Genomic DNA, 27353 nt, shown 5'->3' with positions numbered 1-27353 from the left:
ACTAATGTGAAAATATGAAGTGAGAACATTTTGTTCTTGTTCGTGTCCATCAAAAATTATGATGGACCAATTGATATGTACAGTATGCCGACTTCGGCCCCCCCTTCAATGTTCTATTTTCTCCTTCCATCTCTTTTCCAAAGAGACCAGAAACAGACCTTACGAACAGTTTCTACAAGGAAGCGTTCGATACGGTTCTGTTTGTTTGTATGCTACCACGATGTTATTTAATTCTGGGGATATCTTTTTCGGGGCACACGCAAAACCAAAACGAGGGTGGATCTGCTATATAACTGGGGGATGATACTTTCCCTGTCATACTTGCATTGTTGGCGTTGTCTCTCTTCTCTCCGTTTCATACACCGATTACTTTCTGACCTTTACTGATTACTTTCTGTTTCGTGTATATATTTGTGAAGCATTGCGTCACATCGCAACATTGAACTTTGGTTCATTTTCTACGTTTATTCTTCTTGGTCTTGTTCAAGTGCATATTCTTGTACGAGACGAGTCGGTATCTTACAATCTGAACATGGGGTTGACGTGTGTGTTGAAAACGAGTCTATTTTTATAGCCAGCAATATATGAAGATCCTCTTCTAACAGCGCATTGCTTCCCCCTTACCTACTCCATATGATGACATGGTAACTATGCATAGGCATAGGCAACAGAATTCTTATTTAATACTCCGTGGTTCAAATAGGGGAAATGAACAATTCGCGGCCCATTCCCCAATCGAAACGCCTGTTTCAAGATGGATCTAGTGAATCTAGGGCTTGACGGAGTGTGACGGAGTGTGGCTGAGCTGTGTGCTACGTGGGATGTTATGGGGACTGTACTAACCTCTTTCCGATCTCGTATCTGGCCAAATATTAAAATTTAAGTGCGATTTGGGTTTGGGCACAAGAGCAGTGAGTAGTAGTAGTTGAACACTACCATAGTCAAGAAGTACTACGGAGTACTGAGGATAATGGTGAAGCTGAATAGAAAGCGGCGGTGATTGGCCCATGGAAATGGGACGTCAGCCAATAAGGTATCGAACTGATGCCTGATATGTTACATACGGACCATTACGTAGTTAGTAGGTCCCAAGGTAAGCCCGCTCTTTTGCTCGAGTCGACTCTAGTCCTCATCGACTTGTCGCAGGTATCAGTCACTGGCAAGGGCATCACGATATCACATCGCCGACCAGTCGCCTCTCGTCTTTCAGTTCATTCTACCTGTCTCCTAGAGAGTGTGCTCCTCCGTACCTAACGTCCTAAGTTCTAACTCGAGCCAGCGCGGCTGATCCCCACCAATACCAGGGAACTCTATACAGCGTATTACATGTGGGCAGCCTAAGGCTGATCGCAAGGCATTTTCTCGACTGTTTCTATTTTCTGTCATCCCACATCATCCGTGACAAATCCTCGCAGTACAAGGGTGATCGAAGCTTGTCTATCATCCTGCTTCCGACTGGGTTTAACCTCTTGCTTCCCTGTCGCGCAGCCACACCCCCCTTGGTTAGCTAGTTGTGTTCTCGGCTCTCTTGCCCCTCACACTTTACTTTTGGTCAGGGAACAACAGCACCGCGCTCTTTCCTTATATATTTGCATGCGCCATATCTCATAGACAGAGCACAGCCCTGATCCTTATTTTTTACTCCATTTTTCCATACAACTCAATTGAGCCATGGAGAACCATGGCCAATATGCCAATCGCGGTCGCTCCCCGTCCGCGAGCGTGCATAGCCGCAATGTCAGCCCATCACCGCATCACGGCCAGCACTCGCCATACCACGACCCTTCCGCCGCAGGACTCATGCTAGATGCTTCTACAGCAGGAACAGGGTATCAGTCAAATCTCACATTCACAACAGCACCGCCGCTGTCGTCCTCGCTTGCGCCCGACTCGAATAATCCCGATCTTTACAACAACTTCTTGACCGCTACCACCACCTCTCAACAACACGATAACCTCGCGGCGCAAAACGATCAGTTTGCTTCTTCGTTTGCGGCAACGTTTCAGGATCAGTTGGATCAGTCGGCGACTCACCAAGACGCGAATTATTCGAATTTGCTCAATCCGAATCCGAACGATTATGATTTTACGCAGTATGCTGTGGGCGGTGATAATGCGGTCATGCAATCGGCCTTCGATTCGTCTTTATTGTTGGACCAGCAGCAGCAGCAGCAACAGCAACAGCAACAACATAATACACAGAATGTTCAGTTGATGGGCCAAGGGGACATGACTCAGATGGGGTCGCCTAATAATTTGTTATCGCCTGAACATCATTCTTCTCCTGGGAATAGCCATACTTCGCCGCCAATTTCGTCCGGACCTTTCTACTCGCCAGGGCATTCTCGAAGCGCTTCTCTAGACCCAATGAGTGCGGCGTACATGTCTAATCATAACCAGGCACAGGATTGGAAGAATATGCTGGAGAACCACTCCTTTCAGAGTCATCGCCGTGCTCCCTCGGAACATTCTGATGTTTCGTCGGTGGCTCATTCGCCTTATGCCGGACATCATGAGTCATTCGATGCTTTGGATGGTGCTTCGCCTTCTTTAGGAGCGCAAAACGATCCTGTGCTTTATGATAATACGTTGGCGATGGATAGTTTTACGCTTTCGGAGCAACAGCAGGGATTGAGTCCTCACCATAGTCCATATATCTCGCCGCAGATGCCTTCTCAAGATATTACTAGTGATGCGTTTATACTAAGCGGACAACAAAATATGACTCAGTTTCCTACGCTTCCTCATGACATCTTCACAGTACAGCCGGATGATGGTATGCTTGCTGGTACGCAAGCGCCGGATATGTCAGGTCTCGATGCGAACCAAATGAATAATATGGTACCACCTCCATCGATCAACGTGGAATTTGCGCCTCCGTCTAGAATGCCTAGTTTTGGTCCCGGAGGTGAGAATGATTTCGACGCACTATCCCCACCATCTAGTAAGTTTATTATATCCCATATACTGTCTTCGCAATGCTTACGTGTCCAGGAGGGTCTCGTGGACGAAGTAAATCAGACCCCTTTGGAAGACCTACGCCGATTGTCCGGCCTCATTCACAATCTGTATCGTCAACAAGCAGTCTAGATCCAGCCGTAGGCTCATCTCCGCGGTCCCTTTCGCCGTTTGACTCTATGGGAGGATCTCGCAGCAATCCAGGCTCCCGAGGCGTGTCCCCGGCATCCAGATCGTCGATACGTAGACAGTCTACGTCGTCTATTGAACGCAAAGTCATTCTTGATCTAGCCGACCCTCAGCGACCAGGTGCTACACCCGGTGAATCAAAGAGGACCCAAAAACATCCTGCCACATTCCAGTGCAACCTCTGTCCTAAGAGGTTCACACGTGCGTATAATTTGCGGTCCCACCTTCGAACCCATACGGATGAGCGGCCCTTTGTTTGTACCGTGTGTGGAAAAGCATTTGCCCGTCAACATGACCGTAAGCGACATGAAGGTCTACACTCAGGCGAGAAGAAGTTCGTATGTCGCGGCGATCTTGCTTCCCGTGGTCAATGGGGATGCGGACGACGATTTGCTCGAGCCGATGCATTGGGTCGTCATTTCCGATCAGAAGCTGGGCGTGCTTGTATAAAGGCGCTGTTGGACGAAGAAGCCATTGAGCGTAATAGAATATTCATGGAACAACAAGCGCAGCAACAAGCACAGCAACAACATCTACAGCCCGTCCCGCAACCCCTGATGGTCCCTGGTCTTGATAATCAAGCCGGATTTACGCTTCCAGCAGCACTACTAGCCCAATACCCAGCTCTCCAGAACCTACAATGGGACCAAATCGCCACCTCCGGAACGGACGATGTCAGCGATATAAGCGCCCGAAACAGCTTTGATGCAGGCTCAGGCGGCGAATTCGGCTTCGACGATGACGATTTGAGTATAGGTAGTTTCACAGGCGCGTCGGGTCAAGGCGTAATATACGCTGGTGGGAGCCACCCCACCTCAGCACCAAATTTCGCCTTGGAAGCGACAGATCCTAATTTCACGGGACAGGAATGGAGTCAATAGTACCAATACCAATTCCAATATCAATACCCCTTTGCTTTAGGTATCTTGATTTTATGGATATTCTTTGCTGCCAACAGTCGTTATACTTTATAGAGTGGGTTATGGCGTTTCGTATCACTTCCTTTGTTCTTTTTGCCTTAACGATTTATGACGGGTTCACCTGCTGCTGCAGTCAGTCTTGTCTTGTTTGATTTGATAGGGAAAACATAAGATGGCGGGACAGGGGTTTCTTTTCGGGGATCGGGGTGTCATGCATTTCTTCTATTTCGAGCCAAAGGTGTCTTCGTTATGAGATCGGGATAGTTCTTACTGATTAACAGAAATACCCTTGACAGGTCTTGCGAATTCATTTTATCAATGTGCTTGCATGCTTGCAGATGCATTCGTTCTATGCGTAACTAAATATCTAAATGAGCAAGATAAATAAAACATGGCGACGTACCTAACTAAGCTACGATACGCAAAGAGAGAGACTACTTCCTCCGTAAATCAATCAACTTCCCAACCTCCACAATCCACTTCCTTGCAAACTCCTCTTCCGTAAATCTCATCGCTGACCTCCTTGCTCTTAACCTCATGGCCACTTTCTCATTGACTGGCAGAGATAACGCATCCTCAAACCCCTTTGCGAATTCTTCTTCTGTTGACGCTCTGAATCCCGTCTCCCCCTTTCCGTCCAAGTTGATAACGATATCTTCTCGTGGACCGCCTGAATCGTGCACAACGCTAATCAGGCCGGCGGCTTGGTACTCAACTACGCCAATGCCAAAGTGTTCATTCCACATGGCGTTTGTGCCTATGGATGAAGTACGCAGATGCGAGAGGATGGTGGGCCAGCTTGCGTCGCAGATGAAGGTTGTTTGGTCGCGGATCTGTAATTCATGAGCCAAAAGGCGGAGGTGGTAGATGTGTGTTTCGTCGGGGCTGGAGTGGCGGACTGATCCGATCAAAATCAATTTTGGCTCTGCCGTCCCACGTGCGGTCTTGTTACTCTTTCGGTTTTGCATGAAGCGCGCGAATGCGCGGAGAATAAGAGCGTGATTTTTCTCTGGGCGGAATTGAGCGATATATAAGAGGTTTGGTTCACGGCTTGCTTCCGTGGCCGCAGTCACTTCAATAGCAGAGTTGATTTCCGATACTGCTGTAGGCGGAAACACGACGGACGCATCTTTATATACCAGTTCCCTGTTGCGGCGTGCAGGTCCCCAGAGGGAGTTGATATGGGCTGATGTCCACGACGAGTTTGTCATGACCACGTCCACTTTACTGCCCACCCATCCATACAGACGCGCAAAGAGGCGCCAATACTGTTTCTTCGCCACACCTTTCCATCCGGATCCAGCGCCAGAGTTGAGACCCTTGATCCCCGTGTTGTCGTCAAGGGAGGTTAGCATATCTGTTGAAATGGTGGGGTAGTGCACATACGCCCCCGTGGGGACTGAGGGGAAAATGTATTTTGATAATGCAATCGTAAAAGCGTAGCCGATGGTGTCGATGAAGATGTCTGGCACAAGAAGGTTGAAGGCGTCAAAGGCCACGATTAGAGAGCCTAGGGACTGACCTAGGAGGGTGAAATGGGGGTACATGCTACTTTGGACGTATTTGCGTGTTGAGAGGTAGAGTAGGACTACTGTTGGAGCGTGGAGTTTGATATTGAAGCGGGTCTGTGTCCTTCTATTAGTGGCGATTACCCTTGAGGCTTGAGGGGTGATGTGTACTGACCTCGACCTTTTCGAGCATGGCTGCTTTGGTGACATCATAGTCGCCAGTGTATATAGCGCATACGGCCTGTTGATTTTATTAGTGAATAGACCCAGGACACTGAGTGGAGATGAACATGCCTTTGGCCAGCGTTCCTGCGTGGCTTTCACTGCAGCCCACAAAACACGTTCACCACCTCCTCCGGCGTTGCTACTCAAACCTAGTAAGTAGGACGTTGTGATTTAACTAGGGTAAAACGGGAAATGGGCTTACCAGAATGGATGAAAGAATCCAATAATACCCTCCCAATCCTCACCCAAGGGCTCCCCATTCCCAGCTACACTCGGCACCGTACCATCCACCCTCTCCCAATCATCATCTTCCGGACCCGCCGAAGACGACACCGCTGATTTAGCAGTTTCTTGATAATGCTCTTCCTCAACGCGCACTTGCGACAGGATCAATTCCCTGCGTGCATTGGTCTTGTTCTTCAGAGACCAGCCTAGGCTGCGCAGAGCAAGTTTTAGGATGTATCCCACCGCGGCGGGAATCACAAAAAATGTGGCAATTGGAATCAGGAGTGTGATTATGGCTATGGTGGTGAGGGACGCCATGTTTCTTTGTTCTTGCCTGCTTGATTGGCTATATGAGTGACGAAGGTGATCTCGGATAATCGAGAGGATAGCGTCTAGTCCATGTTTTGTTTAGCCAACAGGAGTTACGAGAATCAAACGTAGCTCTAGAATGAGTAATTCTTCAAGAACTGATGTTCTTTTTGATTGTGATCGTGAACATTCATGTATAAAGGAGCAGTTGTAGAAACAACTGACCAGGACACATTACCATAACGGTATAACCAGCCTTATCGGCGGCACGTGATGGTAATCGCAGCAAATGAAGCAAACAACCTTCCCCACGGGCTCCACCGACTGCCGCAGCTAAACGTTCTTACTCTTTCTTTATTAAGTTATAACTTAACTATTAGTAGATCAATTGACTCGGCCAACAAGTCAATCTCACGACCTGACTGACCATCGACGTGATCAGTTGATGATACGGCCTGCTGCTTCGGCTGCAGATATACACGTTCTGATTCAATGAACACCTAGACCAAAACCCGAGTCGACATGCGGCCGCTCTCTACACCCCGATGGTCTCAACTCCGACGACCAGTGGCCACCCCAACGATCCTCTCACATCGAGTTCGCAACTTCCACGCAACTCAACCGGCTCCCTTCGTTGCAGAAGCTGTCACAGTCGCTATCGACTCCCTCCATGGCTTACACACACTTACCGGTCTACCATGGGCAGCGTCAATCCCGCTGGCAGCTTTCATTGTGCGAATGGTTATCGCTGGTCCCCTCGTGATCATGTCTCGCGTTAATATCCGTCAAAAACATGAAGTATCACCATTAATAGTATGCATGAAGAAACATTACGAAGACGCCATCAGAGCCAAACACCTCGAGGACAGACTACACATGCGAGACCGAGCAGCCGAGAAACAGATGGCTCAGGAAATGCACAAAAGAGCTATCGCCGTGTACAAGGAATGGAATATTCCCACCTACCCGCAATACTTGCCTTTGCTGCAAATTCCGATTTGGTTGTCCCTTATGGAAGGTATTCGGAATATGTGTGGTGTCAACATGGGGCTTTTACGGTATTTCGTTCCCGCCTCGAACGGAAATGGTGGTCATGCCGTCAATCTACCAGGCATGGAGCCTTCGTTGGCTAACGAGGGTGCACTTTGGTTCCCGGATCTGTTGGCTGGAGATTCCACTTACATTCTACCCCTCATCCTCAGTCTCTCCATTATCGCAAACGTCCGGACAGGTTTCAAAACAATGTCGTTCGCAGAAGCTTCGGATCATAGCATTTTTAGAATGGCCACTATGGTTTCTGCAGTGACGATGAAACAATTATTGACCGTTGGGGCATTGTGGATCGGATATACTGCTTCCGTGACAGGCATGCCCGCGGGGATGATGCTGTATTGGATCGCTAGCACGAATACTGCAACGCTACAGGCATGGTTTCTTGATAAATTTTTGTTTGCTAGCAAGCCGCTCTCGGGCTTACAGGGGATGCATGTCCGCGTTTTGAAACCTGGAGAGAAGAAGCCACCAGTCAAGAGTATGCTTGAATAATTGAGCAGAGCAGCACTTGGACACTGTACGATATGAGCCTGAAGAGGGAATCCAACCAGACCATACAACGCACGCTGTGCGTTTTACACACACTGGATTGATATTGAGAGATAATATGTTATTCAACAGGTACAAAATAGACTTGGGAATACTTGATCTAATATTCAATCAAACCATGTACAGCTAGAACACCAGACGGCTACTCATCCAGCCAATAACAGGGAAAAAACCGCCAAACACCATCAATAGGACTAGAACAAGAATTGATGATTGCAACCATTTCGCCTGAACCTAGGTCTAGGCAGTGGAAACAACCCAGCTCCAAAGCAGAAATTAGAGAAGGGTTAAAATGCATAGCTCAATTGTATCAAGATCACAACTTGGGTTTGGCTGTCTCGGCCGATGCAGTTGCTTCTTTGTTTATGGTGACACTGCCGTCGTTGGCGCTCTCGCCGAAGAAGATGACTTCAACGGTGATGTCGTCCCTTGAAATAGTTAGTAAGGTGTGAGAACAGATGTTATAGAATGAGAAATCCTCACCGATATCGTCTAGAGTATGGGCTAGGCAACGTCAACAAAGCAGATACCATATCTCTATCCTTTCCTCCCATGGCATTTCGGACCAAATGAGTAGCAGCGTTCTTGTCTTCGACAACAAATCGTTGCGCTGCTCCAGAGATATCGTACTGTTGCTGACGGATTGGTGGTCGTTGTCCCGCGGTCCTTGTCTCAGTAGCTTTCTCAACGGGTAATTGTTTGGTCTCTGAAGAACCCCATAGACCTTGCAACCAAGAACGATTTCCACTATCTCCCTGGCGTTGTGTTTCTAGCCACTGGCCTACAAGGCCGACGACTTCCTCGTTGGTCAACATCTCCCACAATCCATCAGTCGCCAACACAACAAAGTCGCCTTGCTTGGGATCGATCTTTGTTCGTGTAATAATGGGCTCCGCAGTGACATAGGGCGGCGTCTTGAGCATAGGGTGAGGTGTGCGTCCAAAGAAGCGGCTCTTGATCTTGTCCTGTGTTTCCCTCGTCCATTTGTAGAATGCATCGCCAAAGGAGCGACTAGGTTCAAGTTGTCCTAAGATTCTGCCGTTTCGGACAACGTACTGCTCGCCGGGATGTTCCTTTTGTAGACGCTCAATCTCCGATGGCGTACCACCGGTCTGATCTTCTGACAAGGCAGTTGCGACCCATTTACCGCTAGGTCCACGGCGTCCAAGGACCGCTCGTGAATCTCCAGCGACTGCGATACGTAAGTCCTGAGATTGGGAATCGTAGAAAGCGAGTAATGCGCAAGATCCAGAGAGGGCGGGGGCCAGGATTTCAGCGGCAACACGGCGAGAATTCGATTTCATGACCTTGTCGACGCTTTCATAGACGATGTCATTATCCAAACGGACGAATCCTTGCTTGATAGCGTTATCAATAGCTTCCGGTGATGGGGTTTGGATCGAAGGATCTGCAGCGGCAGCCTTGTACGTAGTGTTCAGTTCGCGAGCGACGTAGGAAATGAGGACGTTTCGAAGTTTGGCGGATGTCGTCCAGCCACTTTCAAGCATATTAGTAAAGCGACATGTATACGAATGGGAAAACATACGAATGCCCGTCAAACACTCCCCAGAACATCCAGTCGCTGTTGGTAGATCCATCTTGCGCAGTAGCCAGCGGAACCTCCACAATCTTTTCTGCGTGATCATCTTCAATAGGCGAGTTGCTCGGGACTTGTGTAATATCATATCGAACAACACCTCGTCCGCGGCTGACTAGATAAGATTCATCGTTCTTACGCAGCTTCTGTGTGGCTTGCTCTGGTGTCAACATTTCCAGTACCCTCCTATCCGAATCGTCCGATTGTTTGGCAATAGGCTGATCACCTGACAAAATCGCAGTATAAAACTGGTCGTTCTCGACCAACAAAGCCCGACGAGTAGAAGTTGTAGAATTGCCCGTTGCTGTCTCCGTCGTTGTATCCGCTATTCCTCGTGATTGAAGGTTTGTGGTACCATTCAGAAATGAGGACTGTTGTTGTGTCCCCTTATACACGTACCAGGCGCCCGAGGCAACCAGAGTGGAAAGAAAAGCGAGAGAAAGGTTGCGGACGTGCATGGAGGCATGAAGTGAAGCTGGTGTGTACGGTGTTTGTCTCCTGTGTAGAGCGAGAGCCTGCCCACTGGAGAAGTAGGCGCGGGAGGATCGCCTACCACTGGTTGTCCATGCTGTACTATAGCGAAGAGTACGGAAGGCCTGTAGACCTTGGGAAACAGCACGACGCATTGAAAATATGATTATGGTAGGTTGATGGTTGCCATCAGAGAATCCGTGTTGATCGACGAGCGATCCTACGAGATCATAACAGATAGGTCACGTGATTATATCTTTATCAATCGGGACTCTGATTGGTACGATGTCGTCATGTTTCGATTTTGGTTATGATTCTTCGTTCATAACTTCAAGAAACTCACTTTTTCTTATTTTGTGTGTGTGCGTCTGTGAAATATCTTTTTATGTCAGAGACTACTGTTTTGTATTGAATGTCTCACCGGTAATATTATGGTACTCAAAGACATCTTCCATCATCTGAATGATTACTTCATGCCCCACTATTAACTAACTACCGTAGGCCGTTTGGTTTGCGATGACACACATTCGATATATTTGAATTTCTACTCATGAAACACCGAAATGTCCGCCAGAGCGTTACGGAAGCTGCAAAAGCAGCTTGAACTGGAGGCGCAGCTTCAACAAGCTGAAGATCACGAAAGCTCGAATGACGAATCCATACCAGCCCCTCCAAAGAAGAAATTAAATGCCTTCGACTTGCTGAATGCCGCCGGCGATGATGATGACGACGAGGACCAGATGTCAGAAGATGAGACGTTATCAAGAGAAACAAATATTGCACAAATCGACGCCCCCGCAGCGACTACGAAAGTAGAGTCGGCGAAGAAGAATAAGAAAAAGAAGAAAAAGAAGAAGGCGGCGCAGAAAGTAGCCTCCGAGCCGGAAAAGGCAGCTGTGGAGGAAGAACTTGATGATATCGATCGAGCACTCAAAGAGTTAGCGGTGAAAAATGGTAACGCTGCCGTTTCGAGCGAGAATCAGCCTGCGCTTTCAGGCGCGAGGGAAGACTTCTTCGCCAAATCGCCCGCCGAACTCCTTGCCATCGAACCGAAATCTCTTAATGCGATCAACGAGATGCGGAAGCTGTTCGGAAACGTCGTCCTTGAGTCATTTGAAGAACAGGATGCTGGATCTGGACGACGAAGAGAGCGGCAACGGGAGATGATCGATTTGGGCAAATCTTTGAGTGGCCGGTATAGTCCCGCAAGTAGAGGACAAAGTCTTGCCGGGGTAACTATGAGGAAGAATATACTCATGCAAGGAAAGGATGAGTGGCCGAGAACAACAAGTGGCGGGCTCGGAATGGAACTTGTGCAGAGACTACCGGATGGTAGCAGTCAGTATCGACTTGTGCACAACAAAGCATATCAAGACGTGCAGATGCAATTTGATATGTGTGTTGAGTCGATGGACCCTCAGAGGTTGATTCATCTCTTGCAGTACAATCGTATGTCTCTATTTCAGGAAATATGAAGGTGCTACAGTACTAACTAAGACATAGCATATCACATCTCGACATTACTTCAAGTTTCGGACATAGCCAAACACCAAGGCGACCATGCTGTCTCAGCTGATCTATTAGAAAGAGTGTTGTTTAATATAGGCCGGGCAGCGCACTCTTCATACAATGCCCAACTACAAGAAGGAAAGGCAAAATTAGATTTTATGCTCACGGAAAACCGAGAGTTGTGGCTCACAATCTGGAGATATATTGCAAATCTTGGCATGAAAGGAACATGGCGGACAGCATATGAATGGGCCAAGTTGGCTCTGAGTCTCGATACTAAAGACCCTTATTGCATGAGGCTACTTATTGATAATTTGGCACTCAGGGGCCGACAGTACGAGCATTTCATCTCTCTTTGCACTGAGACGATTTTCAAGGAGGATTGGGAGTCATACCCCAATATTCAATGTTCACTGTCGTTAGCATACCTGCGTTTGAATAAGCCAAAAGAAGCTCGCCAGCAACTTCGAGCGGCCATGACGCGTTATCCGTGGATCTTTAATCGACTTGCTCAGGAGTTGGATGTGCAGCCTATTCCCAAACGAATATGGGGGAAGATGCCTCCGGCACAATCTCATGAACTACTTGCCGAACTGTACATATCTCGTGCTAAGGATTTGTGGAATACACCAGAAGTTCTTTCACTTCTTGTGGAAATAGCGGAGACTCTTTCGGAAGAGTCTATTTCTGTTGAAGCGCCAGAGATTACACTAGACATCGCACGCCATGTCGTTCTTTCCGATATCCCTAGTGTCACAACTCATCTCCCGAGTCGATTCACAACCGGCAGGATTTCTGCTTCTGACCCGCTGCCTCCTTATGACTCCGAGGCTTATCGTCGGCAGACCAACCCAGTTCCGTCCTACATTTCACAAATTCCCGAGGCCGCCCAACCACAGTGGTTGAGAAATCTCCTCGGGCGTGTTGATCCGGGTGGAGTAGAACACATAGATGATGACGATGACCACAGCGAAGCAGATGATCTTCCGGACTTGGAGCCGATTGACGAAAATTCTGCAGAATCCCTTCCACCAACTGGCAATGATCAAGGAGCAATCAGACAGTGGCTTCTCGGCGCTGGTATCCCGCCGCTCCAGAGATTTGTGCGTCAGCACGGTATAGATCCGGGCAACTGGGAAGATATCGAGCCTGTTCCCGTGAATAACTACGTTGATGGTCTGATAAGAATTTATCCCTTCGAGGAGAGAGAAGAGTTACTCTATGGACCGATTCAGGATATACTGGGTGAGATGGTGGTGAATCTGATCGAATGGCAAGGACACATGCGGCCGGAATACTGGGAGCATCCAAGCGACTGAGCCAATCTTACTGAATGTATTATAGATATAGTCCTAGAACAATCAAGAACATATCAAAACATCCTCATATAGTTTCTTTGTAGGCGGAGGCTTCAGTCCTTCAGCCAATCACGGACTGCGGAAAGCGGCTATGTCATGCAGACCTGATGCAGTTAGACTTTTTCCTGCCGCCCCGCAGAAGCGCGCCTGTTGTTGCTTAGTTCCAAGCGCTTTTTCGCCAGAACAACTATCCTGCTCACAACCTCCTCAACTTATACTATTGCTTCGCCTATGTGACGGATCCTCTGTTCGTTTTTTCAATATCGCAATTTAGCTGTATACACCCTCTAGCCGTTCCAGCGGCAGAGAGGGAGCTCGCCAACCCCCATTGGCCATGACATCTACAATGTCAAACTTCATATTTGCGCTGGCGAAAGATGCATCGACAAGCATTCCCCTTACTTCTCGTGAAGCTGCGTCCGGTGTTCTAGGCTCGATATCTTTGACATGCTGGGTTTTTCTTCTGGTGCGAAACATGCAATTCTCTTATCTCTTACGGCGCGGGACGTCTACTAATAAGCTACATTTGATCGTAAATAGGTCCCACAACTCATCGAAAACTACCGATATGGCAGTGCTGAAGGCCTATCAATGGCATTTCTAATCGTATGGTTCGTGGGCGACGCGGCAAATCTCGTCGGCGGGCTATGGGCACAACTCGTCCCCGTCGTACTAGCGATCGCAATCTACTTTTGTATCGCTGACGGCGTCCTAATCTCTCAATGCCTATACTACAACATGCGCAACGCGCGCCGCGAACAGCGCCGAAACAGCGTTGAATCCACACTTGAGAGTCCCACTCCCACCACACCATTACTAGGCCGACGATTCAGCGACGAGTTGAGTATAACTGGTTCGCGACGGAGACGGTCATCGGCATCACAAAGGGATCTTATGCAGCGTCGAGCTAGTCATCCGGATAGCACATTGGCCAAGATTGTGGAGGAAAGCGAGTCTGGCGCAAAGGCTTGGTTCAAGAATGTTTTGAGTGTTGTCGCTATTGCGGTTATTGGTGCGGTGGGCTGGGCAATTGCGTGGCAGATGGGACTTTGGCGGCCTGTTCCTGTAAGCCATAATGGTGAGGATGGCCCGATGGCGCCTGGTGCGCAGGTTTTAGGGTATTTCAGTGCGATCTGTTACCTTGGGTATGTTATTTTCCGCGTCACTGTAAAATTATTACTAACAGTTCACAGAGCTCGGTTACCTCAGATCTACAAGAATTATTCGGAAAAGTCATGCGAAGGTCTCTCATTGCTCTTTTTCGTTCTGTCTCTTTTGGGCAACCTCACATACGGAGCCGGAGTAAGCCATGTCTCTTCAAATGGTTTGATTTCAGTTACTGATTATTATCCTCCAGATTATCGCTCACTCCACAGAAAAAGAATACATTATAAAAAACCTTCCCTGGCTAATCGGATCTTTGGGCACTATGGTGGAAGACATTGCTATTTTCATACAATTCCGCATCTACGCGCGACCAGCTCTTGACTCGTGATTGGTCGACGTTGCAATCTCCGATAGTGCAGCTCAGATAGACGGTCACGACGCTTTGATTCTATATTTTACCGAAAGAAAGTATCTTGTCCACTGGCGGGCAGAGTGGGAATAAGCTGGGCGTTCGGATTGTTTCATTAATGGTGCGGACTGCTTTCTTCTTTGTGTATGTATTTTAGGAAATGTGAATTACCTATTTCAATGATGACTCCATGTCGACAGCTCAAGACACTTTTTTGACCACAGCATATTCTGCGAATACTTAGGCGATGAACAGAGCCTCTAACTTGAAGTCAGGCGAAGCTGTGAGCGGAGAAATTATATTGAAATTAAGAAAATTTGTATCAGACTGCGGTGGAGATATGCCCGGAAGCCCCTTCTGGATAAAACTACATATGTACCTTGGTAAACTCCATCTGGAGACCACCTGGGAACGAGGGAGCAGCGGGCCTACAGTAATTGGCAAGAAATTAGAAATGAGGTACATCTCTGGTCCACGAACTCTCTCACCCGACAGTCGTGCCATCAATGTGTTCTTTTTTATTATATTCGACCAGCTTGGGAGAATCGAACTTGTGCGAAATTTGGGCATAGCGAATACCTAAAAAAGCGATTGCCAGACGTGGACCGAAGACCACAAACTGTACCTAGTGAAGGATGCTCGAAAGAGAAGGCTTGTTCATCCATGATCAACAAGTAGGTGCATAAGCATGTTAAAATCCGGGCATAGTTAAGGTATTCGCACAGAGGAGACGGAAGAGATATATTTACAGGACCATTTTGCTAGCTAACACGATTTATCTGAGTTAGAGTTTCACATTTCGGGAAATCTTTGAGCCATGAATGAGTTATGTGGGTGACATGTGGGTGGGATATTGCTATGATATTTATCAACATCTGTCTCCAGGTTTGGATTCTGTATTTGCGGCACCTGGGGTGGGGTGGGATTATCTTACAATTAATTGACAAGGAGAATATTCTGAAGCTCAATGAACATAAACTCCATTCTGCTAGACTTCCATTCGTCTGTTATATACCAAGACTGTTGCCCATGCCTCCTGGGGCAACACTATCAGAGTCTTCTGACAATTCGCTCTTCCAATCTGACTATCCCACTATTCTCCTCATTTTACCTACAAGATGAGCCAAATCATCTTTAGTGCTATGGTGCTAGGCATCTTATACTTTGTTGCACTACTCCTTCGGTCTATTCGCAAATCGCATGTGGCATTGAGAAACATTCCCGGCCCAAGACCCCATTTTCTCCTGGGCAATATTCCTGATTTTGGGGATTCACGTCCACTTCGGCTCAAACAATGGGCAGCTGAATATGGAGAGCTTTTCAAATTGCGCCTCGGATGGGAGAACTGGGTATTTGTTAACAGTCCAGAGGCCGTCAAAGAAATATTTGACCGTCAGTCCCAACATACGTCCTCCAGAGCGCCGAGTCCAGTTGTTTCTGACTTAGTGTCGGGAAATATGAGGTATGAATTTACCATGTTCTGTATTATGGTAGCTCCATTCAGCTGACTTGATACCTGATCCTCCCTCCAGATTTCTATTGATGCCCTATGGTCCTGAATGGAGGTCGCTACGAGCTGTTGTCCATAAGCTTTTGACGCCCAAGGCATCCGACACATTCAAACCGTCTCAAGAATATGAGGCCAAACAGCTAATATGGGATATCTTGACGGACAATCATGACCAAGAAAGCTTTTATATGCATATCCGAAGATATACCACCTCAGGTAGGAACCCGATTTTGGTCATAGAAAAATAAGACCACGCAAAATTTAAATTTGCTAAGGCTGTTACAGTGGTGATGACTTCGACATACGGAAGAAGAGTGCCGAAATGGGTACGTGTTCATGAAATCCACGGCATGCCATTAATGAACAGAGTAGCATGAAGTAGAACAACCTTGCTAATCGGTCAACCAGGAATGCGACGATGTCCGTCAAATCTACAAGGTGATGCAAGACTTTACTGAAATTGCTACTCCTGGAGCATACTTGGCCGAGTCTTTTCCTCCACTGGCTAAATTGCCTGTCTTCCTACAATGGTGGCGAGGATCCGCCCTGGCCGCGTTTCGCCGCCAGGCCGCGGTGTGGATGGACTACTGGACCACGCTTCAGGAGCAAATTGCTGAGCAGAAAGCCCCGCCATGTTTTGTAAAGCAGTTCGCGGAAACAGACTACAAAAAACAAAACATCAGTGAGCTCCAGGCTGCTTTTGTAGCCGGAAGTACGTGAAGAATATATCTTCCTTATCATTGGGATCGGAGACATGACTAATACCTATGGAATTGTGAAGGCATGATCGAAGCTGGCTCAGAGACAACATCATCTTCACTTAACACATGTGTGAAATATCTTGCAGCATACCCAGAGGCCCAAGCAAAAGCATACGCGGAGTTGCGCAAAGTAGTTGGGGAAGGACGCTTACCATCCTACGCTGACGAGGATGCACTACCTTATATCCGTGCCTGTGTCAAAGAGACTCTTCGGATCCGCCCCGTGACCAAGTAAGCCAAATCATTCCCAGAAAAATACTGATGGCTACGCAAGTCGCACTGATACTTCTGCTTTCTTTGTTCAGCATCGGGAGCCCCCATTACACAACTGCCGACATCACTTACAAGGGCATCGTTATTCCTAAAAATACTGTTGTTTCCATAAATCAATACGGATTACATTTTGATCCAGCTCGCTACAAGGACCCCGAAGCGTTCATCCCAGACCGTTATCTGAACCACCCATTAAAAGCAGGCGCCTATGCGGTCCATCCTGATCCCTATGCCCGTGACCATTTCGATTTCGGTGCGGGAAGACGAGCTTGCCCAGGTTTACATCTGGCAGAAAATAGCCTATTCATAACTATCGCCATGATAGTTTGGGCATTTGAGATTCTTCCACCACTCGACGATAATGGAAAGGTCGGCACTGTTGATGTATCTGATGAAGCGTATGACGAAAGTGCGAACACGCTGCCAAAGCCATATAAGCTAAGATTTGTACCGAGAAGTGCTACAGTAGAACAGCTAATACGTTCTGAGTGGGCCAAAGCCCAAAAAGAAGGCTACTGGCTCAGAGATGTGAAGGTTAACCAAGATGGTATGGTGGTGTCAAATGCGTGAGCTCGTGCCGACATATTGGGTATTTGTTACATAGCTAGGGTGTTCTTGTGTAGTATTCTCTGGAGACGAAATTATCCACCCCCCAAATAAGTTAGCAGTGATGCATGTCGGTCCAACTTATTGCTGGCGTCAGATATAGGGGGTCAATGTTTTTTGTCCACAATCTCTGTTATGTTTCAATTATGCTTAGATGTGGTGGGAAAAGCTTGATTGAAAGCACCTAAATATCCTACAATGGCAAAACTACCCGAATAACTTCAATATATAGTTCCAAAATATCCGAGAGACTCTGAGAGTAATAGTATGACAACCGTTGACAGGCTTTCCGGCCTATTATTGCCTAATTAGGAAAGTGGTTTCCTATTCAGGAAAGTGAGGCGGTGGTCATTCAGACACTTGTTGTCTGCGTACTCCGTTTTCAACAGATCTTGATTCTACCTAATGGCCAAAGATTTCTTCTGGAAGTTCTCTGCCTAAGTTAGTTTGTCGATGTGGGAGCCCGTTTCTGCCCCCCACAAGGGACTCCAGGAGAGTCCACATGAAAACCCAGGGACTCCTCAGGGAGCCGCGATCATCTGATATCGATTATGAGGAGCACAAAACAAACAGCTCGCATGTTCCAATGTTTGTTATAGGGTATCAACACGCAGAACACATATATATCGATTTGCACAAGAAATTAACCCCCCTCCTACTTACATCCTATCAATAACAACTAATTAATCCAAATATGGCCATTCAGTCAGTGATAGTTGTTGGTGCCGGACCTAGTGGCCTACTTCTGGCCGTGTTGCTAGGCAAAAAAGGAATACCAGTACAATTACTAGAAGCGGCATCACAGCTAGATAATCGTCCTAGGGCCACACACTATGCGCCCCCGGCAACCTATGAACTTCGCCGTGCTGGTATTGTGGACAAAATGAAAGCTCGCGGAGCATTCATTCCGACCGGTGTGTGCTGGCGCAAACTGAACGGCGAATATATCACGGGCATAGCTGCTCCTGGGGCGAATGATCCAAGCGAAGAAAATCCACTGATTTGCCTTTCTCTGGATAAATTGTGTGCGATTCTCAAGGAAGAAGTGGACCAACTGTCGAATGTTGAGCTTTTGCTCGGTCATGCAGTTACCAATGTTGGACAGGACGAAACAAAAGCCTGGGTGGATGTTCGAATCGAAAGCGCGAATGACTCTGCCTCCACTAAACGGTTTGAAGCACAGTACATCGTGGGCTGTGATGGCGCGAACAGTCAAGTTCGGCGTTCGCTCTTTGGCGATTTGGAGTTCCCTGGTTTTACATGGAATGAGCAGATTGTGGCTACAAATGCATGTTTCCCTTCCTGTCAGGACTACTCGATCGTGGAGAGTGATTCCACGTTAGAATACCACTAAAAGACTAACAAACTTGAAATATAGACATATTATCCATTTCAAGAGCACGGCTTCGACCGAGATTCAAATTTTATCATCGATCCCAAGCACTGGTTCATGGCAGCGCGGATATCAAACGATGGTCTCTGGCGGGTGACCTATGGCGAATTACCCGGTCTCACTTTCGACGAGCTCAAGGCCAGGCAACCGGAGAAATTCAAAAGGATGCTACCTGGACATCCTGACCCTACCGACTATAAGATGGTCAACTTTAGTCCCTACAAGGTACATCAGCGTCTGGCCAAACAGATGAGAGTTAGGAGGTTTCTATTAGCGGCTGATGCTGCACATTGTAAGTGACGGCTATGCCAATCCCTTACAGGTCTATCTTGTGGTTGGATTGTTAGTTCCCATTTAGTTGACAGAAAATAAACAGTATGTAATCCGTTCGGTGGTCTCGGTCTGACAGGTGGTATCGTCGACGTTGGTGGTCTTTATGACTGCCTAGTCGGGATATTCACTGGCCAGGCGGATGATTCTATCCTAGACCTTTATGATTCAGTCCGTCGGGAGAAGTATAATACTTTTGTCAACCCCGTATCAAGCGCGAATATACGACTTCTGTTTGACACAAATCCAGATACAGCATTGCAGGATAGTGAAGTGATGAAACTGATGAAAAAGGCAGAGACCGATGAAGAAACTGCCAAGATGATGAAGAATTCAACCTATGCGTTGATGTATGACTTTACGCAGCATTACAAAAAGTGAGATACATCTTATTGTTTTATGACAAGGTGTGGTTGTTTGATTATGTTTCAGTGAAGTTCATGGATGACATGGATGTGGCTAATGGCTTCATCAAGAAGGGGAGGGGACAGGTGTAAATTATAGGCAAGGCATGAGGATTACTATATTTACTTCTATTAGATAAATCTTCAGCTTCTCGTGCCTTTTTTTAAGTGCCTTACCTGAAACTTGATAGTGCTCTGGATGGGGTTTTGGTCTGTCATCTGAGTCGGAGAACAGAACGCACCTATTATTACACATCAAAAGACCGACAAGAAGCTATACGCGTGAAATATTTATCGATACCTTCTTCAATTTTGGGAACTGTAAAAAATGCCACGGCGATGTAAAATGAAGTTATTCTCTTCAAAGCCTCCTGGCTGGCCTGTCATGTTAGCTCCAGCTGTCACCAAATCTACAAAATGATCATTCTGTCACAAATCTAGTAGTTAAATTGGTTCATTTTTGCAAAGAATGATTGATTTCGTCTCCAGTCAAAATGCAATCAATGCATTAGGCAGATGCCACCCTCGTGTGGGGTGTATATAAAAACCATATAAAACCTACGCTCTCCACTTATAGACATTACCTAGGTACCTAGGTAAACAAACGCTGGCTTCTAGAAAAACGATTTACTAACTCCGCCAGCTGTCTGAGAGAGTGTACAAGATTTGTTTTGAATTTGTTTACCTAATTCTACCACCATGTCAGATAATATTGCATTCATTGGTAAGCAACTTGATCATCTTGTCTAATTTTTATTGGATTTGGTAGATATTGAAAATGATATACAGGTCTGGGGGCAATGGGCTTTGGCATGGCCTCGAACGTTCGGAAGAAGATGCCACCTACTGCCATTCTTTACATTTACGACATATATAGGCCGTCATGTGAGCGATTCCATGAAGCAATGAAGGAATTTGGGCCCATCACCATTACGGAATCACCTCGAGATGCCGCTGAGAATGCTGGGGCTGTTATCTCCATTGTACCAGGTGCCAAAGAAGTGCGGCAAGTGTATCTTGACGAAGCAAGCGGCGTCATTTCGTCCAAGGGCGACCCAAATCGTGTTATATTAGAGTGCAGCACTATAGACTCTCAATCTTCTAGAGAAGTGGGAGAGGCGCTCCTGGCAGCAGGAAGAGGAAACTATGTCGACACTCCAGTCTCAGTAGGTGACCCCATTCCTCATTTTTCCGTAAGTAATGCTCTCTCAGCGATTAACTGTTTGTCGCAAATCAGGGCGGTGTTCCAGCCGCAGACAAAGGGATGTTGTCATTCCTAATTGGGCATTCAAAACCATCAGACACAGATTCCGTCTCTGTCCAACTGCAGGCTATTGCATCTATGATGGGCGACCCCAAGAAGTTCTTCTTTTGCGGAAAATTAGGTGCAGGACTTGCCGCGAAAATCAGCAACAACTATCTATCATGCTCTCTGGTACTTGCCATTGCGGAAGCTATGGCTATTGGTATTAAATCTGGAATTGATGGGAAACTTCTTCACGAAGTCATTCATAACTCCACCGGCCAGTCATTCATGGCGGATCACGTTCAACCTGCTCCAGGAATAGTTGATCATGCGCCTAGCAGCAATGACTATAAACTCGGATTCAAAACGCAGATGATGATTAAAGATCTCAGTTTAGGAGTCCAAGCGGGAGAAGCAACTGGCATTGAACCAACTATTGCCAGGACAGCATTGAAAGTGTTTGAAAAGGCTGCTGTGGACCCGCAATGCATTGTGAGTAACTTTCTATCATACTACCCAGAAACATGCTCGCTTCTTTCTGGATGACTGACTTCTGCCTACATAGGATCGGGATGGATCGTCGGTATATTTGCATATTACGAATCCCCCACAACAATGATTGTGCCTATGGACGTTGCTCCTTTCTTAAGAAGGTTACCACAATCGAGTTGTCTACACGAAGGCATACACCGATCCCCTTGCCTTAAGAAAGCCTGCTAGGACTAAAGTTTCTCCTTAGATATTCACAAAAACTTCATTTTCCCAATCTACAATGATAATATTCGCCTTAAGATTCCATCTGGTTGATGTGGATTTCAGCAATCCCCCTCAATCCCCCACATAATGAGCCGAGAAATTGTGCCTCTAATGGCTTGTAGAACATTTCATTCATTATCAATTCTTAAGCCTCTCTCCAGGGAGAGAATAGATCTGTAAATATCACCGAATCAACCATGGCACAATTTAATCTTCAGCTACCGCCCACTAACTCGTTCGTTCAAGTCGATCTCTTGAATGCAGGAAGTATGGAGGCAGAATATCACAAGCTCCATGCTGGAGCTGGACAGATTCGGTTCCGAATGTATAATTGGGCTTTCTTTGTGCGTCACGAGAAAACAGGACGGCATCTTCTCTGGGATTTGGGAATGGCTCCAGTAAGTATACTCTGCGTATATTACTCAACAAGTAGCGATTTCATCTCACCTACTCAAACTGAAATTATTAGGACAACGAAAAGTATCCTCCTATTATTGCCAACGGCCCATGGGTAACAGAGCGCATTGTTGGGCCGCATGAAAGTCTTGCTGAGCAAATACAGCGACGTATAGGATTAAAGGCTCAAGATGTCAAAACCATCGTGCTCAGGTTAGTCATTCCGTTTCATTACTTTGTGACACGTTGATTTTGTATTGATTTGAGATGATATCAATAGTCATGCCCATTTTGACCACTGTTGGCCTACTCGAGACATATTTCCAAACGCTACCTCTTTCTTCGGCCCCGGTACATTAGAACATTGTGCCCCGGGCCACTTTCAAGATCCGTCCTCCATTTGGGATGGGAGGTTCTTCGATCCGGAAAAGGCTACAGAATGTTGGGAAACTCTCAAGGGGCCATGGGTGAAATTTGGAGCCTTTGAGAGAGCAATGGATTTTTTTGGGGATGGCAGTTTCTGGATAATCCAAGCTCCAGGGCATATGCCGGGTAATTTATGTGCTTGTGCAAGACTCGAAAACGGAGAATGGGTGATGCTAGCTTCTGATTGTTGTCACTCACGGTGAGTTTGATTCATACCAGTCATTTCATGATGGAAACTGCTGACCTGCCTGAAATTAGGGATATATTGGATGGAAAAAAGGACTTTGGACAGTTTCTAATGCCAGATGGGAAAATGTTTTGTCTACACACAAATATTCCCGCAGCGAAGGACACTTTGTCTCGAGTACGAATTATGGAAAAGGAGCTCAGGTTTCATATTGCTTTAGCTCATGACTATGAATGGATGAAGGCGAAAACGGACTCTGTTCTGATGTCATTACTAGATGACAAATTTATTCAAGATATGAATGCGTCTTTGGACCTCGAGAAGCCATTTTGATACAATTTGAAGCGAGAGTGACAGAGAGATGCTTACATCAGTTAATTGATAGAATTTTACTTTACTTTGAAATCCTGATGCTAGTTTGAACACCAATATCATATCCAATAAGTAAAGAGTACCTAGTCTAGTCCCCGGTGAAACTCAGACAAAAACTTCAAGAGGGCATTGGTGCAGTCTTCTGCGCAATCGGAATATATTTCATGCCCACGCCCATGGATTATTACTAATTTTGACCGTGGTATCTCCCTCGCGATCGCAAGCTGGTCTTCTAAACGAGTTGCTGCGCTATTTGCTGGAGCAAGAATCAATACCGGGACCGATATCTGAGATAATATTGGTCGTATATCCAAAGAGGACAGAAAATTGGCATATCCTGCCAGGCCCTCACCGGAGTTGACAGCGATCTGGGATAACCACCACTCCTCGTAAGCCGAGCCTGAGGCGGCCAGTGTTCCTGGTACACGAGCCAAATGTTCGCCCCAGCCTCGCGATCCGAGTTTGCGACAGGCTTCCGGCCAACTTGGATGGTCGAAGGCGAAGAGCTCCAATGCTGCGGGAGGGAGGTAAGGCGGACTGGAGCAGATTGTTAAAGTATGCAGTCGCTCTGAGTATTTCACAGCAAATGCTTCGCCGAGCATCCCAGAAGTGCTTTCTCCGAGTAAATGTACCTTTTCCACACCGAGTTGATCCAATGTGTCCACTATTTCCCCCAGTATTGTGTCAAGTGTATATTCGTACTGTTCATCAGGCTTTGGAGTGGACGATTTTCCATGTCCTCGGGTGTCACGTCTGATGACCCGGTATTTTCCGGCTAGCAACGGCACCCAATGATACCAAACCGTAGAATGTCGAGCAAAGCCTCCTTGTAAAAGAATCGTTTCGGGCTTTGTCCACGGATCGGTGTAATCATCCACTACAACGTGTGTGGTTTGCCCGTTGGGGTGAGTAAGAATGCGAGAGACCGAGTTACCAGAAGAAGCCATTGTGGGCACTGCGCGCGTGTTTATGCAAGGTTTAAAGATTATTAAAACGACTTCTTCTTCTTACATCCTCAGGTACATTTGAAAAGGTTTATAAACAAAATGACACGTTAATACTGCCAATAGCTGGGACACCCCACATGGATGAATGAATGATATGAAATTCCACCATGGCATGATCTTGAAAGGAGGTATATGAATAAGTGGTGAACTTTCATCTAGCGAGGTCTACCATTATCAGGTTATGTCATACGCAGTCTTGAAATAGCATATTTCGAACACCAATTAGACTTTACGAAGGATAGATACAGTACCTCTTGACATTGTAGCTCTGCACTTATTGGATGCCCTAGGGATTAGAGCAGTTGGAGACAAAAGTCGAGGTGGTTATGGATCATGACATGAATTGGTGGAAGAGAAATTAGTATCGAGTATTCCCAAAAATTGCATCTTAGTGTCCACCGAGTTATTCTCAGGCTTATAGTTAAGAATATGGAGCAACACCATGGTTTGATGCAGGCAACGGACTCTGTATGATACATGACTCAGTACTGGCAGTTTGCTTTCAAGACAAACCCTCCATCGATGACAATCAACTTATTTCTATAAAAAAAATTTAAATAGGAATTGGATATACTAGGAACAAGTTCAAGTTTTCCTTGATTTCAACTGCTCTTTCCAATTCTCATTACCCCCAATGTATCGGAAGACAACTCTCGAATCTCGGTCTCGACATTTGTCGTGCTCGCTAGCCTTCTGATAGATGTCTAGCCCCGCGGCTGCTAGAAAGAGCCGTGCATCAACTCGCTTTGCTGTATCAACAGCCAATTGAAAGTCCTTCCTCATCAATTGCACTTTAAACCCCCCTTGGTAATCTTTGTTGGTGGGAGCACTGGGGCAGACCCCTGGGACCGGGTTCCATTTGTCATTTATGGTGCTTTGAGCGGTGCTTGTGGAAAATATTTTTGACAAGAGAGTTGGGTCCATTCCAGATCTAATTCCGATATTCATTGCTTCAGCCGTGGCAACGGCAATAAGTCCAGAGCAATAGTTATTGCATAACTTGGCAGTCAATCCCAGAGAAAAGCCTCCGCACGCAAAAATAGACTTGCCCATCGCACCTAGCAGATCGTTTAACAAAGGGAAATTTGGGTCGTCCTCTGCACAACCAAGCATAAAAGTCAATGTTCCGGCGACTGCGCCTAGAGATCCTCCGGAGACGGGGGCATCATAAAATGATGCAGTTGAGGATTTGGCTCGCACCATATCATGGACGGCAATCGAGGTTGCAGTGTCTATCGTTGAGCAGTCAATGAATATTTTGTTGTCAATGTTTGCAGTCAAAGCCCCGTTTGCTTCGCCCAGGTAGACTGCGCGTACATTCCGCCCCTCCGGAACAATAGTGAATATAATATCCTGAGATTCTAATCAATAGGTGCGACTTTGCATTCCAAAATGGGTCATGCATACTGACTTTTTTGTGACCTCTTGCGAGTTGGTACACACAGAAACTTTCTCGGGCTCTTCTTGTTATATCCTCGTCAACACATCCGGAGATACATCGTAGACTTGTAGCTTGGTTCCATCCTCAAGTTTCTTTAGCACATTTAAAGCCATGGGGTATCCCATGACCCCTAGTCCAATAAACCCTAATACTCGTGGAGGCATGGCGTTCCCGATTATTCTCGATGACTAGAATTATCTTATTTCCTCCCTCATGGCTATAAACCATTAATAAAGAAACTAAATGTGTAACTGTACCTGCAAATTTACAAAAGAGAGTGGGGGAGATGACTTCCAAGTTTCTATGTGGGTGGTGGGTGGAGGTTACTTCCGCATTCATAGAGAAGATCAATAGATGGAGATACTTGGGAACAGTAGAGTTATATTTCCAGGCAAAATACTCAAGCGAGGTTGGTTAGGTTCTGCTTAGAAGTAAGAATTTGAAAAGCCTGGTTTCTATCAAGAACGATTTTATGCACAACAAATTCTTCAACATGTCGGACTAAAACTCGCGCTCCCTCGAAGTGGCCCATAAGCGCTTGTTCGCCGAGGACATCAAGATTTGATATGAAATTGCATCAAAGACTCACACTGACTGTTCTCTATCCGCGGTATCCTCAATTTCTCAACCAATGCAAGATTTAGTGACCGAAGCGTGCTGGGGTTCAATCTGACCGCAGGTCTGGACCGAAAGACTCGATCGATTCGAGTAGTGCTTCTTCATGCCTAGGTAGAATCGTTTATAACAGCTACTGTCTTGATTAAACTATGTTTTTAGAGATGTATACTGGTATTTCAATGAAATCAGTACAGCCTACATTTTCTAAATATCTGCTGCGGTGATGTAGCTTGGATAAGCATTGTCATCCGACAAGTCGCCAATCGCAGTCCAATGCTTATATTTGAGGTTTTGGTTCTCAATCTCGTCCGCAATGGCAATAGACAGATCCGACACAGAAATACCGGTTAGTCGCCCGTCCAAGATCGCCTCCTCGCTGGGAGTGCCTTTTAAGGGAACGTAGTCGATTGTGATTTCGTACTTTCCTGTCCTCTTTCCAGGTCGATACAACGGACTCGGCGAGACAAAAGTCCAGGGGAAAGAAGTATTGCCTTCAAAGAAAAGCAAACTTGCTCGACCAGCTTTAATAAAGGAAGTGGCTCTATCGTTCAATCGAACGGCGTCCTCGTAGGTCTGGATGGTTTGAAGCTCGGCGGCAGTCGCTTTTCCAGCCTTTACAGCCAGTCGCGCATTCCTGTAAGACCGCAAAGCTTCACCCATTGGCCCGAGTCGCTCTTCCATATAATGTACATGTGCATCACTGTCTGCTAACTGTCGTCGATAGGCAAGGAAAAATCCTGGATAGTCGGTGAGACAGTCGAGAGAACCCGGCACGTGGAGGCTGCCAGCACCCCCAACAAACACGAAGTATTTGACCTTTGCCTCCTTGACAGCTATGATGAGCCTTCTGACTGTTTCTACATATGGCACTGCGATAGATGGAGTCAGCGATACTAGTTGAATAGTCGTACATCAATCACCAATAGAGCCCAACCATACTATACTGCAAAGCATCGGCTCCTTGTGTATGGGGACCGTATTGACTGACAAGAACTTCAAGTCCAGAAAAGGCCTTTATAAGCTCGTGAATGCTATCATTTTCGACATCTAGTGGTTTAGGTGTGTAGTTCGGATGGGTGCCGAAGGATTCGGGCCTCCGTGAGAATCCAATCACGGAATGACCCCGACGGATGAGTTCAACAGCGAGGTATGAGCCTCCGAAACCGGCTGGGCCAATGATGCCAATAGTTTTTAACGACATTTTTTAGTTATATATAAAGAAGGAAGTTTTGATGCCAGA

General features: G+C 46.6%; 13 protein-coding genes across 13 annotated transcripts; 8 read left to right on the top strand and 5 right to left on the bottom strand.

The window, feature by feature from the left end:
* Positions 1 to 1671: 1671 nt before the first annotated feature.
* EYB26_001116 (uncharacterized protein) lies at positions 1672 to 4028 on the top strand (the record flags this gene model as incomplete). The annotated part of the gene is made up of 2 exons (XM_054260427.1): positions 1672 to 2944; positions 2995 to 4028. 2 exons carry the CDS (start codon positions 1672 to 1674, stop codon positions 4026 to 4028), a joined length of 2307 nt encoding a protein of 768 aa, XP_054116402.1.
* A 473-nt stretch (positions 4029 to 4501) lies between these two features.
* Positions 4502 to 6343, bottom strand: EYB26_001115 (uncharacterized protein; the record flags this gene model as incomplete). The annotated part of the gene is made up of 4 exons (XM_054260426.1): positions 4502 to 5692; positions 5751 to 5816; positions 5870 to 5939; positions 6003 to 6343. The coding sequence occupies 4 exons, from the start codon at positions 6341 to 6343 to the stop codon at positions 4502 to 4504; spliced, it is 1668 nt and encodes a 555-aa protein (XP_054116401.1).
* Positions 6344 to 6856: 513 nt separating this feature from the next.
* Positions 6857 to 7879, top strand: EYB26_001114 (uncharacterized protein; the record flags this gene model as incomplete). The annotated part of the gene is made up of 1 exon (XM_054260425.1): positions 6857 to 7879. One exon carries the CDS (start codon positions 6857 to 6859, stop codon positions 7877 to 7879), a length of 1023 nt encoding a protein of 340 aa, XP_054116400.1.
* Positions 7880 to 8252: 373 nt separating this feature from the next.
* Positions 8253 to 10159, bottom strand: EYB26_001113 (uncharacterized protein; the record flags this gene model as incomplete). Its single annotated transcript, XM_054260424.1, has 3 exons — positions 8253 to 8364; positions 8420 to 9433; positions 9483 to 10159. The coding sequence occupies 3 exons, from the start codon at positions 10157 to 10159 to the stop codon at positions 8253 to 8255; spliced, it is 1803 nt and encodes a 600-aa protein (XP_054116399.1).
* Positions 10160 to 10567: 408 nt separating this feature from the next.
* Positions 10568 to 12832, top strand: EYB26_001112 (uncharacterized protein; the record flags this gene model as incomplete). Its single annotated transcript, XM_054260423.1, has 2 exons — positions 10568 to 11453; positions 11508 to 12832. The coding sequence occupies 2 exons, from the start codon at positions 10568 to 10570 to the stop codon at positions 12830 to 12832; spliced, it is 2211 nt and encodes a 736-aa protein (XP_054116398.1).
* Positions 12833 to 13205: 373 nt separating this feature from the next.
* On the top strand, positions 13206 to 14366 carry EYB26_001111 (uncharacterized protein; the record flags this gene model as incomplete). Its single annotated transcript, XM_054260422.1, has 4 exons — positions 13206 to 13337; positions 13412 to 14016; positions 14065 to 14173; positions 14229 to 14366. 4 exons carry the CDS (start codon positions 13206 to 13208, stop codon positions 14364 to 14366), a joined length of 984 nt encoding a protein of 327 aa, XP_054116397.1.
* A 1139-nt stretch (positions 14367 to 15505) lies between these two features.
* Positions 15506 to 17501, top strand: EYB26_001110 (uncharacterized protein; the record flags this gene model as incomplete). The annotated part of the gene is made up of 6 exons (XM_054260421.1): positions 15506 to 15849; positions 15920 to 16113; positions 16183 to 16223; positions 16306 to 16609; positions 16679 to 16889; positions 16964 to 17501. The coding sequence occupies 6 exons, from the start codon at positions 15506 to 15508 to the stop codon at positions 17499 to 17501; spliced, it is 1632 nt and encodes a 543-aa protein (XP_054116396.1).
* Positions 17502 to 18231: 730 nt separating this feature from the next.
* On the top strand, positions 18232 to 19641 carry EYB26_001109 (uncharacterized protein; the record flags this gene model as incomplete). The annotated part of the gene is made up of 3 exons (XM_054260420.1): positions 18232 to 18858; positions 18916 to 19222; positions 19307 to 19641. 3 exons carry the CDS (start codon positions 18232 to 18234, stop codon positions 19639 to 19641), a joined length of 1269 nt encoding a protein of 422 aa, XP_054116395.1.
* Positions 19642 to 20363: 722 nt separating this feature from the next.
* On the top strand, positions 20364 to 21529 carry EYB26_001108 (uncharacterized protein; the record flags this gene model as incomplete). The annotated part of the gene is made up of 4 exons (XM_054260419.1): positions 20364 to 20388; positions 20454 to 20830; positions 20902 to 21402; positions 21476 to 21529. The coding sequence occupies 4 exons, from the start codon at positions 20364 to 20366 to the stop codon at positions 21527 to 21529; spliced, it is 957 nt and encodes a 318-aa protein (XP_054116394.1).
* A 334-nt stretch (positions 21530 to 21863) lies between these two features.
* EYB26_001107 (uncharacterized protein) lies at positions 21864 to 23008 on the top strand (the record flags this gene model as incomplete). Its single annotated transcript, XM_054260418.1, has 4 exons — positions 21864 to 22064; positions 22136 to 22275; positions 22343 to 22687; positions 22747 to 23008. The coding sequence occupies 4 exons, from the start codon at positions 21864 to 21866 to the stop codon at positions 23006 to 23008; spliced, it is 948 nt and encodes a 315-aa protein (XP_054116393.1).
* A 122-nt stretch (positions 23009 to 23130) lies between these two features.
* Positions 23131 to 23994, bottom strand: EYB26_001106 (uncharacterized protein; the record flags this gene model as incomplete). The annotated part of the gene is made up of 1 exon (XM_054260417.1): positions 23131 to 23994. One exon carries the CDS (start codon positions 23992 to 23994, stop codon positions 23131 to 23133), a length of 864 nt encoding a protein of 287 aa, XP_054116392.1.
* Positions 23995 to 24639: 645 nt separating this feature from the next.
* Positions 24640 to 25257, bottom strand: EYB26_001105 (uncharacterized protein; the record flags this gene model as incomplete). The annotated part of the gene is made up of 1 exon (XM_054260416.1): positions 24640 to 25257. One exon carries the CDS (start codon positions 25255 to 25257, stop codon positions 24640 to 24642), a length of 618 nt encoding a protein of 205 aa, XP_054116391.1.
* A 1060-nt stretch (positions 25258 to 26317) lies between these two features.
* On the bottom strand, positions 26318 to 27314 carry EYB26_001104 (uncharacterized protein; the record flags this gene model as incomplete). Its single annotated transcript, XM_054260415.1, has 2 exons — positions 26318 to 26982; positions 27053 to 27314. The coding sequence occupies 2 exons, from the start codon at positions 27312 to 27314 to the stop codon at positions 26318 to 26320; spliced, it is 927 nt and encodes a 308-aa protein (XP_054116390.1).
* Positions 27315 to 27353: the final 39 nt, after the last annotated feature.

Source organism: Talaromyces marneffei, chromosome 1, assembly GCF_009556855.1.
Source record: "Talaromyces marneffei chromosome 1, complete sequence".
Classification (NCBI taxonomy): domain Eukaryota; kingdom Fungi; phylum Ascomycota; class Eurotiomycetes; order Eurotiales; family Trichocomaceae; genus Talaromyces; species Talaromyces marneffei.
This window is presented reverse-complemented; position numbering and strand designations above follow the sequence as displayed.